General features: G+C 46.4%; 1 protein-coding gene across 1 annotated transcript in view; it reads right to left on the reverse strand.

Moving 5' to 3' along the window:
* Positions 1-17,810, reverse strand: part of TMEM41B (transmembrane protein 41B) — a 399,093-nt gene extending 381,283 nt beyond the window's left edge. Inside the window, exon 1 of the mRNA XM_069623671.1 lies at positions 17,609-17,810. Coding sequence (XP_069479772.1) covers positions 17,609-17,678 — 70 coding nt within the window. The 5' untranslated portion in view covers positions 17,679-17,810. The remainder of the gene's footprint in view (positions 1-17,608) is intronic.
* Positions 17,811-18,149: the final 339 nt, after the last annotated feature.

The raw sequence follows: 18,149 nt of genomic DNA on the forward strand, positions 1-18,149 counted from the left end.
CATTAGCAGTGGATCAGTGCAGAATTAGCTGCCAACACAGATGACTGACTGATGGGAAAGCTATCCAACTCATGGTTATCTGCGTTTCCTGTTATTTGAGGCACTATCTTGTATGCAAGAACGAGGTACCAAAGTTCTGACGAAAGCAGAATCGGCTGAATGCAACTGCTTGGGACCTTGGACAGAATGCAATGTCTGTGCCTAGTCTACGAGAAGTACATCCAATGACCTTAGGCAGGTAGACGTGGAGCTCAGGAAGTTGACTAACAGCTGAACACAAAAACTGCGCATGGAGCCTCTGCAATGGTTTTCATACTTTGGATTACGGGTTTAGACCACCAGAGAACCTACTGCAGAACCCTAGTCTGCATATATCCTCTACTGATAAAGGACAGGAGTCTACCCCTCACTGTGTTGGCTCTTACTGGGAAGTTTAACGTACATTAGGGGGTTCAGGACCAGATTACTTCAGGATGCCAGTACGTGCCACTCAAAAACGAACAAACAGGTTATTGGTAGATGTGAAGGGGGCCGAGCGAACATAGTAGTTCAGGAGGACAGAGCATGCATACAAATTGGCTAACAACTGACCTCCTTGCTGTCCCCGATCCTCCCGAGGACTACAGGGAAGGGAGGGAAGGCATAAAAGAGGTTGTAGGGCCACTGAAGTGAGAGCGCATCAGTCTCCCAAGCCGCCTACTCTGGGAATATCAAACAGAAGCAAGGAAGTTTGGTGTTGCTTGCCAATGTGTACAGCTCTAGTGTCGGGCCTACAACTGTTCTGTGATTCTCTGAAGAGATGAGATACCAAGAGTAGGGAAACCTCTCTGCAATGGGAATCAGCCAATGGGTACCACCGCACCTCCACCCCTTGGCCGTTTATGTACACCACAGCTTTACAGCGGGCCATAAAGATGTTATATGGACGATGCTTGGGGGCGGGGTGGGAAATTTGGTGCTCGAAGTTTAGATAAATGCGATGTAGTTGAAAAAGTAGAGGCCGGCTGTAGAGGAGCATGGGAGTTGGAGTTTGGGGGAAGGGGGGTGACAAAAACTGAGGCTGCCATGGGACCCATGATCCTTAACCTCTAAACCAGGGCACTAAAACAGTGACAAAGGCCATTCAGTTCCCAAATGATGCAGTCGCACCTGGTCTGGCGGAAGCCAATCCTGACACAGTTAGGTCAGAAAGTGGGCCTAGATAACTTCAGGAGCCTGAGAAAGAGCCAAGTGAGATTTCTTGATGTTGATTACAACGAAAAATCCATGAAAGGTTAGGCAAATCGAGAATCCTGACCACACCAACGTCAATATCTACCCAGGATGAGCAGGTCGTCCAGATATGGGAAGACCAAGGTCCCCCGTTCATGGAGTCTTCCCATTAAAGTGGCAAAAACCTTGGTACAAAAGCTGGGTGCCGATTTTTTGTCTGAAGGGGAGGGTGGTTAATTGGAAAAGCAGGACCCTCCAATGGTAAACATCAACAATCAGTGGTGAGCTGGTTGAATAGGGCCAAAAAGATCAGCATTGTTCAGGTCTAGTCTGGCGAGTCCCCAGAGGAAATCAGTGGGATGATGTACTGTAGTGATTTAATCTTGAATGCGATGGCCACTACAAAACTGTTGAGCACTCCAAGGTTTACTACTAGCCTGTAGCCTCCCAACGCTAGGAACCAGAAAGGAGATGGAGTAAACTTCTCTGGACAGAAACACTCTTATTCAAAAGAAGTTCATAGTGTCAATCTCTTGTCGAAGAACTTCCCTCTTTGCAGTCTCTTTATGACCCCTTAATCAGGAGGAGTGGGGGGGGGGTAACAGGATGAGAATTCAATGTGGTAGCCCATAACAATGCTTTCCAGGACCAAGGCGTCTGCTGTGGAGAGGGAGAATTCGTTTTTTTTCGATTCGATTAATTGAGAGAGTCTGCCCCACAGAGCCCTGAGGGGCAAGCATGGCCCAATCAGGGCTGAATTGTCCCGGTGGAGAAGAGGTTTTAGGCATGAATTGAATAGACCTTGGTGTACCCCTCAAACAAGGTCGGGATGAGGAGGCCGGTGGGCGAGCTGTGGACAATCTGGATCTGGTGGTCTAGATTGTCACAGGCCTGTTGCTCAGTTTATAGCTAAGGGAATAAGAGAGCTTCTCCTCCTTATGGATTTGCTGAACCTTCTGAAAGCGGTCTCCAAAATGTTTGCCACCTGGAAAGGTTTGTGTAAAGCAACAACGTTGACTGGATTCAGTCTGCCAGCCTCTCACATGACATCGTCAGAGCAGCTGCTCTGAATTAGTCGAAAGGCTAAATCAGAGAGGAACGTGGCCCCTCGATGCATAGTGCCCAGTAATGTTGTGAATCTGCTCTTTTCCATATTGTATACATGGCACTGAATACTGACCACCTCATATACTGCTCTTACATAAGCCCATAGCAATATCTAAGATGAAGACAGGTATCCTTAAAGATAAACGAGCCCCTGCAAAGGTTTTCATCAAGGCACCATCAACGTTTTTGTCCACTGAATCACATATGCTGTCTCTCCAGGGCCCATAAATAAAGCAGCCTGCACGATTGGAAAGGAAAGAATCCCCCCCCCTCTAGCTAAGATGGTACTGACAGGTCTTCTCCCCATAGAGCAGAGGTCTTCAAAATGCGGGGGGCGCGGCCGCATCACAGGGGGGCGCCAGAGCCCAGCATGAAATGTAAAAAGAAAATATATAACAAAAAAATAAACCAAAAAACAAACACTTTTTTTTTTTAGATTGGAGGAAATGGGAAGGGGCAGATAACATGGTCAGACTGGACCATAAAACGGTCTTAGGCACCAATGAAAAAATTGCTAACAGTTGCAAATGGATATTCAGTCCTTTAGTCACAGACTGTTTGAATAGTACCCAAGGGGTTGTTTTTTGTTCAAATGCAAACAAATAGTGATATTTATTCAGAAACAATGGTCAAAACTACTAGCTGCATATTGAAGTAACTCCTCAAACTGGCCCACATTGGCCAAAAAAGTGGCCCATTTTGACAGGCTTACACTAGCATTTTGCATTTTTGGGACGGTCATTGCCCTATGGGCCAGTCCAAGCCTGCCGGCTCATCCATAATGGGTGAGGGGGCGTCCACGCACTGGCCACCTCACCCATTATGTAGGAGCCGAGGAGCCAGCCCAGTGAAACACAAAGCCCTCCCTCAGCTGCTTTTTCCAGCTGAGGGAGTGCTCCTGGGCTGGCTGAACTATCAAAGGGAAACACTGTTTGCCTTTGACAGTTTATTTCCCCAGCCGCACATGATCACTGAGCCATGCAACGCTGGGGGTGTTTTACTTCACCAGCCTTGCATAGCTCATTGGAAAAGCTGGCTGGGGCACTGCATGTATGTATGTATGTGCGAGGGGGTGCTCCTGCGCCTCCTCGCACATACGGGCAAAGCAACCTGGAGCGGGGCATTTTAGCAACCACGCACAGGCCCCTGCAGAAGGTACGTTTATGATTTATTTTTTATTGAATGTGTATGGATGTGTGTATGCTTGTGTTACGGGACTGTGGTAGGACCAGGATGGGCGGTAGTGGTGGGGAGAGCAGGGTCTGTACTGGGAGTATGGTGCAGTAACGGCACGCAAAAGTTCATAGCGATTTCTACATACTGTCCATCTGGCACTTTTGGTGGGGCCCGGCCTGCCCAAGCTTTGCTCAGGGGGTCCCTGAAAGTTTGAAGACCACTGCCGTAGAGGAAAGAGTTTTCCCGTGAACTTGGGAAAAGAGATATGATCAGGTTCCTCCCACTTGCTCCAGATTTTCTCAAAGATAAGCAGTACATCCCTTTTTATTATTTTCTGCTTCGCCACAGGGTTAAGTCGTTCCTCATTCACAAAGTCCTGGTGCCGGGCTACATGATCCAAAACATGCCTAACTGCAAAATGTGCCAGATATTTTCCATTGGGTTCCTCCCAGTCCCTGCTTCAGAGGAAGGGGGATGAAGAGGAAGAAGTAGAGTCAGAGGACGAAGAAGAAGGGAGCTGGGGAGGGGAGAAGAACATTTTGCTCTGTGGACCCTTATTTGACATTAATGCCTCTTTCTTCCTGCACATTTCTTCTAATGAGAAGCTTCGGGGATGAGAAAATGTATGGGTCTTAGCTATCCTACCTGGACAACTCAGAGGAAGGGGAAGCATGCCCCCCCCACAAGTGCTTTGCCATGGCGATACACCCTTTCCAAGTTTCAAACGACTGATAGGAAGCCAATTTGGGGGTCACCGTGTCAATAAATATCTTTTTGTGTCAAGCCTCTTACGGATCTACAAATATGTCTCCACAACTGGCTCCATAATTGGGGCGACAGGGGCTCTTTTTTAGCTTGGGAAAAGAGTCATTGCTCATCCAAATACACCTAACGTGAACAAAAGCTCAGGGCTTTTTTTTAAAGAAATGAATTGCGTCTTTTTCTGACATCTGATAAGAGTATTTTTCCCTTCATTTAACAAACAAGGAAAGTTGAAGAATCCATATCCTCCTCCACATGCTTCCTCGTCAATGAGCTTCTTCTGCTTAGAACTCCCATCAAGATGCAGGCAGCAAAACAATTTAACCGAATTCCCAGGAAATACGGAAACCCGCACATACCTATTAGCACGCTATATTCCCCCAGCTCAACATGGACCCTGCTTTTACACTAGCAATGCTGCAGTTTGTATGCAGAGCAAACTAGCCCAGGCCATTCTATTGCCTGGTTGACTTGTTGCTGGAAGTGACTTATGACTGGGTAAATCTACAACACCAGAGCACCTTTCATCGAGTTCACATTCTTGAAGCGGGGAGCCATCATCCGTCTCGCTTATCACTTGGACAATCACTGGGACAATCTGTGGTCCCAGCAGGGGATCCATGATGTTTCCCACTGGTAGCCTGAATGAATAGGCCTTCCAGCTTTTGACTGACCTGCGCCAGGATGCAGAGCAATTCTCTGTATTGGGGCAGCATAGTCCATACGCCCCCTGCAACACCATCTCCATGGGGTTGATCAGGCTGACCATCAATTCTAAACACTGAGGCTGCTTACCCAAGAAGGTCCAGGAGTGAATTCTCCCACCTGCCCATGCCACTCATTCCGTCCACAAAAAGTGGTTGGTGAAGGGAGTCAAATAATGTTGCCACACAAAGCTCAGCAGAGCGAGCATTCCATTGACCATATAGTACAGCTACAGAGTCTCTGTCTAAAAGCCAGCATAAAAAATTACCTGCGGCATTGTGAGATCCTATGGATGCTGGTGGATACCTCAGAAGGAAGTTCTGGGTAGAGGAAGCAGGCATTGTGGTAATGTTCTCGCAACCCTTATATTCGTACTACAAGAGGGGCTTGTTCAATGATGCTCTTCGCATATGTGCAATGATTTGTATGATGCGAGGCATGAATACTTCCAGTATTGCTGCAATGGTTTCTACTGGGACTTTTAGTGTAGCTCCCACTAGTAACCCTACAATGTTTTGTACGGGGCGTCAGTGATGCTCTCACCATACCTATAATGTGCTGATGGTGAAGAGAGAGTATGCCGGTAGATTTGGTTAGGGTTTTGCACCAGTGTACATTATTTAGTTATTTATTTGAATTTATATAGCGCACAGCGGCTCTGGGGCATCATGGCGCTGTTACAGAGACATTTGCTTAGTACAGGTTTAACATAGTTGGAAGATCAACGCATACAACATCAGAAGGGATGTGTGTGTTCTGAGGTTACTGAAGAACAGCGAATCAGTCTAATGAGAGATACAGATAACAGAAGAAGACATACTTAGTTGAACATTTTGGTTTTCAGCAGTTTGCGGAAGACAGAATAAGATTTTTTATTTTTTCATTTCTGAGTGCCGTGGGGAAGGAATTCCAGTTTTTGGGGGCAAGATGTTGAAAGCTGGCGCCTCCTGCTTTTGCCCTTTTGAAGGTGGCGGACATATTAGATTAGAGAGATGTGCTCTAATGGGTCTGGAGGAGGGGTTGATGGTGATTCTCTCTGAAAGGTAGGGAGCGGCGTTAAGTGACAGGCATTTATAGCCATGGTTTTAAAGTGAATACGTTCTTTAATTGGTAGCCAGTGTGTGTCTTTCCTTGCCTGGGATATGTGTTCCCTTTTAGGAATACTCAGAGCTGCCCTGAGGGCATTATTCTGCGTCACTTGGAGCTTGTTGAGGTTTTTGGCGGAGGTGTCTAGGAAGAGAGCATTATAGTAGTCCAGCTTGGTACAGACTGTGGTTCTGGCAATTGATAGCCGGTTTTTGATAGACAGTAATGGCTTAACCGCGTAGATGATCTTAGTGGTGAGGGCAGCGGAAGAAGATATACACCTAGGGTTTTTACTGCTGACGAGGCACTAATAGTGGTGTTGTTGATGTTGAAGGTGCTGTATTGGGAGGGTGGGAGTTTGAGAGTTTCTTTAGTGCCTACCACGAGGATCTCCGTTTTGTCTCCATCGAGACAGAGGCCATTGGCTGCCATCCATGTTTGGATGGCAGTGTAGATTTTGATTAGGGCCGCCGCGTCTTGTTCGTAGATGCCAGTTAAGGGGAGTAGGACTTGTGCATCGTCGGCATAGTTTGTGTAGGCTATGTCACAGTGATCCAAGTCATTGAAGAGAGGGAGGGTGAAGATGTTATACATGTTATATGGAAGGGTGAAGAGGCGGGGGTGTTAAGGATGTGCTCACTATTACTACCCTATTGCGTAGGCGAGTATCATTGGTTGTCTTAATATGTTATATGGCACAACAGAGCTCAAGTTGAGGGACCACATGGGTGGATGGTGTCCATCCACTTTTTTGAAAGTGCAGACGCATTCGTGTGTGTGCAAGGAATTGTAAATAAAACCTTTTTTTTTTTTAAAGATTCACGCATTTCACATCTGCAGTGTCACGGCTGGGAACCAAACACAGGTTGTGCTATTGGAAAACTAGACGCTCAGCTACAAAACCACAAACATTGACTTCTAAAATGTTGTGTATTGGCATCCTCCGAACAAAGGGTAACTTTTGTTAAAGACCCTTGGTTCTAAAAAGGTGCGTACCTTTTATAATTAGGCAATGTAATAATACAATCTGTTCTCTTAGCAAATGCTAATTTGGTAGGTACACTCACAGTTGTGAAACAAAATCTGAATGGAGCTTGCAACACCAATAAGCCAAAACGAATGTATTAGCATACAGATAGGGAGAAAAACCATAGGAGTACAGATAGGGAGGAATGACATTAGGAGTGACAGCGGTGTTTGGTTATGTGCCCACCCATGGCCAAGCTAATCCATACGGCCATTCCCACCCATTCCAGCCTCTGCCCACCCAAAACAACTTCTCTTGGAACTCTTTGAGCTTAATCTAACATTACCATCTGGCTTTGCCTTCAAAGTGCCTGCCAGTGTTTGTTCAAAGCAGTCTTATCATTCCTTAATTGGAGGTGTAAACATTGTGACATGAAGCCAACAGGTTGCTCAATTTATAGAAAAACAGATACAAATGCTGAGTAAACAACGCGTTCAAGTGATTTGTTCCATTTTTGTATAGATGTGTGCTCAGCAGTGTGGACAAATACACTAACCCGTGAGCGAAACCTATGCAAGCCTTTTATTACTGCTGATCAGTTTCCTTCTTCAAGCGAGCATTTAACGTGGGGGTGATTTACAAAGTGATGTCCCATTTAAGAGGCCATTGTTTTGGACAAGAGGTTCGTAACATTTCCGTCTTGAGAAATGCAAAGAGGCATTTTCATTTTGAAAGCACACGTAGCTGGCTAAGTTTACTCCCTCCTCCAGGTCAATTAAATTATATCACAAAGAATAGTTTTAAACTAATTGCATTATTTTCAGATTTACATGTTTAACACACCAAAAAGCGTTTATTGTTGGTAGAATGTAATAATTTTCATCACATCATATATGAACCATGCATTTGTCAAACACAAACCTTTTCACAGTACATGTTATATTTCTTGAAAGAACATTTTCAAAACACAAAGGCCATTTTTTGACTTTTGCTGAATTGCATTCTGGTACGTGTAGAGTCAAGATGCCACAATTGCTCACTTTTTGCCTAACATATTACTATAAGGATTTATATATTTGAGAGAGTACCTTACTATAGTAAGTGTACATTTCAATTCTTCTTTATAAGCACTTGTTGCAGCAGGAATAGGAAAAAAAGCCCTATTATTTACAGGAGAGTATAAACATATACCATTTCACAACAGTCTCCTAACATGCTGAGTTGCCTCTGCAATATTCTGCTATAGGATCCCCTGCTATTCCTGCACCTAGCAAACAATTCTGGCCAGCTCCTCCGCTTCAATCAAGGCTCAGGGCGTACCTTAAGGAGACTTCTCATTCTGTATTGAGCAGCACTTGATAAACGTAGTTATCTGCTTTTAGTTTATTTCTTTTGACAGACAAAATAATCCCTTTCGGTAGCTTCTGAAATCAAATCATAATGCTAATTTGGACAATATGACCAAATGTACACACAATAAAAATAAAAAAAATCGTGAAACTTCTGCAAAAATGGCAGTTAGTTTCACTCAGCAAAACACAATCATATTTTTGCAATACCTTTCACAGTCGGATATTTCCAAACCAAAGTTTCAAAAAGACCTTTGCAAACAGTATTTCTACCAATTACATCTGGGAAGAGATGTGCTCAAGTTCCTGACTTGCATACTGCTCTTAAATCTCAGCTTCACACCTTAAGCAAAGCGAGTGCTCTGGGAAAAGCCTTTTTATCACAAAATGGCTTACCTGCTAAAATGAGTAGTCTATACAAGTTATTCAGCTCACACCGTCTGCTACTTAAACATTTGTTTAAAAAAGGCTCACCACGGATATTGTCACATAGGTAAATATTAATAGTCACAATTCATATACTGTACGTCACAGTGTATTTGCCTACTACCTTACGCATGGCAACATCTTTTAATGTAACTTCCTTTGACACCTTTGCATACTAAAAGAATCATTCTCTGATATGTCACTATTTATGCAAATTAGGGGACCCCACGCATTTTGCTGTCCAGTGCCCCCACATTCTCGGGACGGCCCTGCTCCTAAATGTGACAATCTGCACAGTTCTGTTAAAAGGTCATGACTTTTTGGTCCAATTACCTTGCAAGCTCTACAGATTAGAAACATGACCATGTACTGATCATGTAACAGGTCTACTACAAAGAAACACTAATGATTTTCCTGATCTATATCTATGCGTTTCAGAACTTTAATCTTCTTTTGTTTATCTGTTCACTTTTGTATTGGTTTATATATGTAATTGTGAAACCCCACTTATATATATTTGTTGTTGTTTTTCTGAGTTCAATCTTTAGAAATTATTATTGCAACATGTATTTGTGAATATTTATTGCATTATTAAATGGTAACAAACTTCAGACATTTTATGTTTCTTACTTGTGACCTTTTTTGAGCACAGAACAGTTCTTGATAAATTACAATGAACAATGACAGAAAATTATGCTGTCTATAGTGTGGATTCCCTTTCCCTTTTTTTCCAATACTACATTTTATCATGGCCTGTAGGCTAAGCATTACTATGCTGCAAGCACGGCCGGAAACAGCAGGGCTACCAAGTGGACACTTCGAGCCAGTTCTGCCTTTTCAGACATGAGCACTTGCGTTCTGAGATTTGTGGTTCTGTTTGGGCCATTAGGTGTCGCTTGCAACACCTACAAGACGAAAATATTGCAGTGGAGTACAAATCGGGAGGAATGACATGAGGAGGGAAACAGAGTCTCTAGGTATTATTTGGTTGGTTATGTGCCCACCCATGGCCATGCTAATCCCCAATGCCCTTCCCCTCTACCTGCTCCAAAATACCTCCTCATGGGAACTCAGAGCTTTCGTTAATCAAGTCTTACCATCAAACTTGGTTTGCCAATGTTTTTTCAAAGCAGTCTTCTTAGAGTTAATGACTTGTAGTTGCCTGGATTACTTACCGGCAATATTCGTTACTCCTAATCCTACTCTTGTTCGTCCCAGTACTAAATCAATGAGGTGGCCCACCTCTCACAGAAACACCTTTTCTAGCTTTACCATCCTTTAGCCCCGGTATAACAGCCTCCAGCACAACAGCTCATCTCCCCCGAGCCACCAGAGTAAATAGCAACTGCCCAAAATGCCCATTCAAGAGCAGTGGAGGGTGAGGCAGGAAAGCCATACTGGGATGAGGAAGGGTAGGACTAGGAGCAATGAAGATTACGTGTAAGTAATCCAGGCATTACCACCAACTCCCTCTTCCTCGTCCCAGTAATAATCAATGAGGCATGCCCACTCCAGAGAGAATGGACCAAGAACGAAATATCACAGACTAGACAGGGACATGCAACCCAACCAACACCATTTTATTGAAGCACACAGTCCAAGATAGCAGCAGCAACAAGCATATCACAGAAGATCCACACTCAAGACCCCAGTACCGACAGCCCCAGCCTCTACACTGGAGGTTCAGGCAGCAATGGCGAACAAACATATTGGGATCAGCCCAAGTAGCAGCCCGGCAAATGTCCTGCATAGCAACACCTCGAGCCTCCGCCCAAGAAGAAGCCATTCCCTCAGTGGACCAGCCCTGCACCCCAGCTGGAAAGGGGTGAACCCACAGAGGAATAAGCCAAGGAGAGGGCGTCCAATATCGTGGGCACAGACGCCTTCCTACCAAAGCAAGGGCAGCCAAAAGTGAAAAACAGGCTGAAGGAGGAACAAAACAACTTACTGCGGTCCAAATAAACCAGGACAGTCCTCCTGACATTGAAAGTAGCATAGCACACCTCCGAGGAGGAGCAGGGAGAGAGGAAGAAGGAAGGAAGATCTACCGAGAGACATGAAACTTGGATGCCACTTTAGGGAGGAATGAGGGGCGACACTTAAACAAGTGCGACCATCAAAGCACAGCCTGAATTATGGTCTGAAATCTTGCTAGCAATATACCGAAACATAGCTAGAATAGGCATTATACCAACATCCTGGAAACAATCCATTCTTATACCTACATACAAAAAGGGAGATCGATCGAAGCCGTCCCTTAGCTCTACTCGATAACACTGGAAAAATATACGCTAGACTGCTCCTAAGAGATCTGACAGGCTGGCTAAAAGGAAAAGAACATGCTTGATCTCGATCAATCGAGCTCTATTAGAGGAATAGGCATGGTGGGACCAAACGTACTTATTTCTACACTCAAAAAAGAAGCAATAGCGAAAAGAACCACTGTATCTTGCGTTTATTGACTTCAGGCAAACTTTCGACTCAATGGCAAGATCTTTATTATGGAAGAAATTAGAATCAGCTAAATGAACCCCCCACCCCCATATATATTGAATTTGCTAGAACAATTTTATAGTGGAACATCCATCTGGATTAAAACAAATAACGAGGGCCTTCTCTCAAAACGCCATCAGCACACAGCATGGGCTAAAGCAGGGATGCACACCTGCGTCCACCCTATTCAATTTTCTATATAAAAAGACATTGGGGAAAACCTGGATGCGGCAAGAAACTTTCCACCCAAGTTAAGTAACCGTGCGATAGCATGGTTGTTGTACGCAGATGCCCTCATTCTGGTGGACCAAACATCCCCCCCCCCTCCAATCGGCCTTCAAAGACAACTTGGTGCTCTGGAAAAGTATACTTCACAGAATGAACTAAACATAAACATCCCCAAATTCAACATACTAAAGATCGAAACTCTAAACAAAAGCAAAAATTCAAGATTCAAATGTGTCATCGACAATATTCCCCTACCAATCATACATGAATATAAATACTAGGAGTAAGACGCCCCGTACAAAAGGGAAGTGAAATTTAAAATGTCAACATTACGCTCTCAAGTATCTATGGTCCACCGCAAATATGAAAAATTCTCCTGCCTGTCCATCCTCACATTCTACAAACAAAAAGTAATCCCAGCTCTACCATACGGAGCACAATCCACATTTGTGGAAAATCAGCCCAAGTTGGACTATCTAGAAGGTTATTTTGGAAAAGGCTACTCACATTACCCAAAGACTTTCCAACCCCAGTTATAAGGTATGAACTAGGGCTAATTTCTCTGAAGGTGACTGTAGAATGGAATTCACTGTCTCTATACAGGAAGTGTCTAATGAAAGAAGAACATAAAGCTACCATCATACTATGCCAAACACAGGCCCTCGAAAATAGCTCAAAGAGCTTGATAAACACCTGGAAAAATGTATGCATGGAAAAAGCCAACATAGATTATACACTTATATCGATATCTCAACGCGCCAAGTGCAAATTGTGGTATATGAATTGGTCAGAAACTGAAGTCATGCAAAAAATTCAAAATAAACAATCATGCAATCTTCACACCTAACAGGATTAATCAGACGCCAGAGTATCTGCAAAGATTCCCCAATGCTGCAAATAGATCGCAAATAATGAGGCTACGATTCAACCTATGGCCGACAAGAACTGTAACAGCGTAGAGAACCAACTAAAAGGAACACAATAACAGCATGCAGATTCTGTGGCAAAATAACTGAGTCAGAAACTCTGTAATACTAATTGCACAATGCACAGCACTCACGGAATTGAGGAAAGAAAATTTCCACAAGTATCTTTATACTTATCGCACCCTAACTACTAACACTACGTGGAAGTGTAAAATGTGTTTCCAAGTATAGCCACTTTTAAATTGTGACTATGATAAATACTGAGAATTCACCAAAACATCTAACCAGCTAATCAAAATACAAGTGACCTGAAATCACCATTCTCGCACTCATCGGAATGAAGGAGACTTACGCATGCAAGTGCAGGCGCCAGATCACTTCATACCAAATAATTGAACGCAATTTTAAGTGTAAATGAACTGATTTTATTACATGTGAAAACGCTCATTTTAGATCATGAAAATTATATAAATTGTCAAGAAAGAAAGAAAGAAAGAAAGAAAGAAAGAAAGAAAGAAAGAAAGAAAGAAAGAAAGAAAGAAAGAAAGAAAGAAAGAAAGAAAGAAAGAAAGAAAGAAAGGGCACCAATTTCACCCAGCCAACGAGCTGACGTGATAGCCACCAAGTAGACCGTTTTAAGGGTCAAAAACTTCAGATGCACCCCCCCCCCCCCCCAAAAGGCTCAAACAGAGGACTGCAGAGCCTGCAGGACCAAAGGGAAAGCACAAGGGGGCAACGCAGAAGCAGAGATTGGTCTGGCCAGCATGAAATTCTTCAGAAGCCTCCCCACCAGCCCCAGCAAGGAGTGCACACCAACCTCAAAGAGTGGATGGCAGCCCACTGAGCATGAAAGGTGTAGACAGAGAGCCCCATGTTGAACCCATCCTAGAGATGGAACAGGAGCCCCAGAACCCAAGGGCGATGAACAGGCCTGCACCAGACACCAGGACATGAAGTGCTTCCAGTGGAGCTCATAGGCCTTTAAGGTGGAAGGACACCTGTCCCACAGAATGTAGGAAGCCACATCCCCAGAGAGACCCACAGACTTCTTGCGAGCCCTTTCAGTTTCCAAGTCCCCCAGACCAGGCTCTTCGGGTCCACCACCCCCCTGGTGCAGAGCACCGGATTCAGTCCCTCCAAGAAGGGAAGCATGGGAGAAAACACCAGGTCAAGCAGGAGACGGAACCAAAATCTGTGTCGTCAAAGAGGAGCAACCAGAATGAACTCAGACAAAGAAACCCGAATCCTAAGGACTTTCTGAATGAGTGGGGGGTGAGGCATACAGAAGGCCCTCCAGGCCGTGGGGAGCTCATGGCAACTGCCCCCACACCCCTGGGGAGGCAAACATGGAGAAGTAGTGAGGAACCTTCGTAGTCATGGTAGAGGCAAACAGGTCCAGAACCGCAAACAGGTCCAGAACCTGAGACCCCAGCACACTGCAGATCCTGCGGAAGGCCACCTCCCGCAGTACCCAATCCTCAGAAGGAAATATCCTGCCAAGGTGGTGCGCCACATAGTTGTCTCGACCCTGATGTGACAAACCGTCAATGCCACGAGATGAGCCTCCGCCCAGGTGCCCAGCTGCAAAGCCAGAGACGTGGAGTGGGAGCTCTCGTAACGGTTGAAACAGGCCACGGTAGCAGTATTGTCCAATTGCAACAAGACCGACTTCCCCCTGAGCTCGGGCAAAGACTTGCACAGCCCTGAAGGCCCCCGCCAGCTCCCTCCAGTTGGAAGATATGTCCGTCTCCCGACTAGACCATAGCTCCTGTTGGGTCTGACCCAGGACCACCGCCCCCCACCCCAACAGGTTGGCATCTGTGGCAACAATGATCGGAGAGGACATACAGGAAATCCTTGCAATGGGTGGAGCTGGGAGAGCCACCACTGAAGCCGTTCCAGGAGGGAGAGGATCCACCAGGATCAGGGTATCAAAATTCAGAGAGAATTCCTTCAGGAACCTGTGGGTCTGAAATAGCAGAGGACGCAGATGAAGCCTGGCCCAGGGCACAATGAACACACAGTACTCCATGAACCCCTGTGCCTGTATAAAGTGCCTTGCAGGTGCCACCACCCGGGACAGAAGAAGGCTCAGACAATCCTGCAACCGTTAAGCCCTGGCGAGAGGAAGCAGAACCAGACGCGTCGCCTTCCCAAACCTGGTCCCGATAAACTGAGAGGGCCGCAGTTGAGACTTTGGCCAGTTGACCAGGAAGCCCAAGAAAAACACATGAGGGGACAAGTGCATGCCACATGCCGAAGCAGAAGACCCTTTGACTTGGAATTGAGGAGCCAGTCGTCCAAGTATGGAAAGACTTGAATCCCTTGGTGGTGAAGAGCGGCCCCAAGACCTTGGTGAAAACGCAGGGAACAGATTTGAGGCCGAATGGCAGGGTCCAGTACTGGAAGTGGCCCCTGCCCAACGCAAACCCTAGGAACCTCTGATGGGAATGTGGAAATACGTGTCCTGTAGATCCAGGGAAGCCAGGCAATCAAAGTCACACACCAGCGGAATAACCCTTTGAAGACATTCCATCTTGAAATGCCGAGTCTTAACGTGAAGATTCAAGATATTTAGGTCTATAAGGCGGTGGGACCAGGAGGTCGTGGGCACCAGAAACACAATGGAGCAGACCCCCCCAGGCCCTGCTCCACCTGGAGGACCGGCCGGATAACCCTTTTGGAGAGCATATCCCTGAGAGCATGCTGCATGGCCAACCTCTTGACAGGGCACCTGGGGAGTGACGTCTGCATTGTGCCCGAAGGAAGAGGCAGGGACACAGATTCGATCCTATAACCCCAGCTGGCTGATCCTGGCGTCTCCAGAAAGTCGGACCCACAGGGTCCAAAAGTACTGTATGGGACCCCGAACCAGTCTGGCATCAGGACTTGCTGGCGGGGCAGGGAGGCACGACCAGAGCACCATTTCCATCTCATCACAGGTCACCCCTGAGCACTTGGGCGAGCCAGACACAGCAGGGGCTGCCAAGTAAGGATAGGGCCCTGCTAAGTAGTAGCAGACTTTCTCCACAACTGCCTGGCATGCTTGTCTGCCTTAAAAACCTGGTGGACCTCACCCTCAAGGGAATCCCCAAACATGCAACCTTTGAACAGGATCTTCAAGGCCGTCGACTTCTGCTGAAAGTCTGTCCTCTAATCCCTAATGTAGAGGTGCCTACGCCCAGCGACGATGCAACCCTTGGACATGGCGGCAGCCTTTACCAAATCATAGGCGAGATCCGTCAAAAACTCCAACTGGGAACTGACAGCCTGCAGCACTGGAATCAGATCCGACCCTTCCTCAGCTGACTTAATGGCGGACTTCAAGCCCCCTAGGGCAGTTCAGCAGGGCCAAATGCGCACCCCCATAAGCCTTCTTCAAAGCGGAGTCCACCTTGCTTTTCGATGGATCCTTGACTGAGTCTTCTGTAGCCACATTGGACCTCCCCACCAGGCTCGGGAGGAAGCCATTGACCTTGACCACTTGCGACATGGCAGTCTCCTCCACCTGCAAAAGGGATACAATTTAGCCAAAAACAGGGGTACCAAAGTTTTGTCAGGGTCAGTCTATTCCCTCAGGATTTCAGCCTTCATCTCAGTGAGTAGGGGAAGGCCCTTCTTGAGAGTGTGCTTGAACTGGGGAGGAGGAGGCCTGGCAACATCCAACAGCATCGGTGGGGGCTCAGAATCCGGAAACCCCCATGTATTGGGACACCTGAAGAAGGACATCAGCGGTACCCTCTTTATCAAGTTATTTCCCTTTAAACTCTGCGGATCAAGGGGAAGGCAAGCCATCAAAGCCAGAGGGCGAGGTGTCCGACGAAGAAGAGGGAGGAGACACGCCTCAGCTCGGTGGCCCTGGATACCCTCCTCCTGCAGAGCCCTCCTGAAGATTTGGAGGAGCTTGTCATCAGACACCCTACTCCCTTCGCTCCGTTTGGGTGGAGGAGGGCGAGGGAGACCGAGGCTCAACATGCCTCATTTTAGCAGCACATTTCCCCATGACAGGCAGCACCCAACACAGCAAGAGAATAAGACAGAAGCAACTCTGCATGTCCATCCACCGCTTGACTGAACCTGTATCTCTGTACATATCTACCACTCAGTATTTACCGCCTGACTGAGCAGGACTGCAATAATTTGTACCATTGTTTTGCCTTATTGTGTATATTTGTTGTCTCCATATGTGCCTTTGTGTTATTGTAACTAAGCTGTAAATTGTCGTATGCAATGCGCCCTTTTACCCTTGGGTCTGGTGCGCAATACAAGTAATAAAACAAACACCGACTGCAAGCCTGCACCATTTAATTAGAGAGCCAGCCACCATAGCTGGAACCCCTTGGTTGCTAAGCAACCCCCACGCACAAGATCCTTACCTTTGCCAGGGTCGCTGTCGCCCTAGGCCACCAACAGCACTCACAGCAAGGTGCCGCTCCGCAGCCAAGCAAGAGCGGTGCCTGCCCCGACCGGGACAGGCCCCCTCAACTAAAGCCCCCGGCTATGCCTGAGAGGCTGGACGCCAGTCCCAACCCAACAGGGAACTCCTACCGCGATCTGACAACCCCTGATCGGGAGGGACCAGCTGTCAAAACGGCCATGTAGATCACAGCACCCCTCACCAGGCTATGCCCAAGGAGAAGGGGGCAGGGGGCGGATGAACCACCCAAGATTCCCTGCGGGAGGCAGCGGCTAGAGGGGCTAAAGGATGGTAAAGATAGAAAAGAGGTTCCTGCGAGAGGTGGGTCACCTCATTGATTAGTACTGGGAGCAGGAAGAGAGGGACGAGGAGGTAATGTAAACACGCTACTGGTGGAATAAAAATGTCTTACGAGACCTGCCTTCAAGCACTCGATTCATAAGCACTCTGCATGTCCTTCTCTGAAGTCCTGGTTAAAACAAGTATTGGCAAAACCAACATTTTTGGGTTGTGCATACGTTTTAAGATTTTGCCAGGCACTGCCATTAGATGCTCAGGAACCATTGTGTACCTGCTACCAACAATGGGTAATTAATACTAAGGCGGTGACTCACAAGTGGCTTTCCCATGCCTACACTAAATCCCAAACTGTTGGCATTACCAATGCTTGTATTTTCGTTTAGGACTGGAGCCCTGAAGCTGTCCCACGCCCACTCAACTCAGTTGCCACCAATCAGTACCCCCAAGAAGTCACCTTTTATAACGTTTTCCGACTGCTGGGGCGCCGTTCGGCCGGATTCCTCTGCCTGCATCCCGATCGCCATATCTCAGCTGCTCCGTGTACCCTAGCCAAAAGGTAGTTCCACCGTAAAGTCTACTTCCCATTGGAAAGAAGGACCTTAGCAACGTTGCGCCTCCTCTTCATCACGTGGGTTGCACGTACGGACGTGTTTGGTAAGCCACGTGACTCGGGTTGCGCAATTTATACATTCGTCTTTGCATCACAAGCAAATTTGGTTTATATACATTAAGTCTTAAAGGTATCGCTTACTTGGTTATTTTAACGTAACGGGCTGATTTTGCCTGGCCGCAGGAGGGAGAATTTCGGTGTATTTTGGGGATTTTTTATATGCACTGCGGTGTTTATTGTGCAGTGGAGCTGAGCGCCGTTATTTCTCCTTTCCCAGGAAATAATGGAGTAATGCGGTTAGTTTTATTTATGTTTTGTTTTCTCGTGGCGAGACTTTCTTCTGTCGGATGCAGAGGGGTATTTTGGAGATGTGTGATGTGCAACA

The sequence above is a fragment of the Ambystoma mexicanum genome, chromosome 11 (genome assembly GCF_040938575.1).
Source record: "Ambystoma mexicanum isolate Mex_15411 chromosome 11, UKY_AmexF1_1, whole genome shotgun sequence".
Taxonomy (NCBI): domain Eukaryota; kingdom Metazoa; phylum Chordata; class Amphibia; order Caudata; family Ambystomatidae; genus Ambystoma; species Ambystoma mexicanum.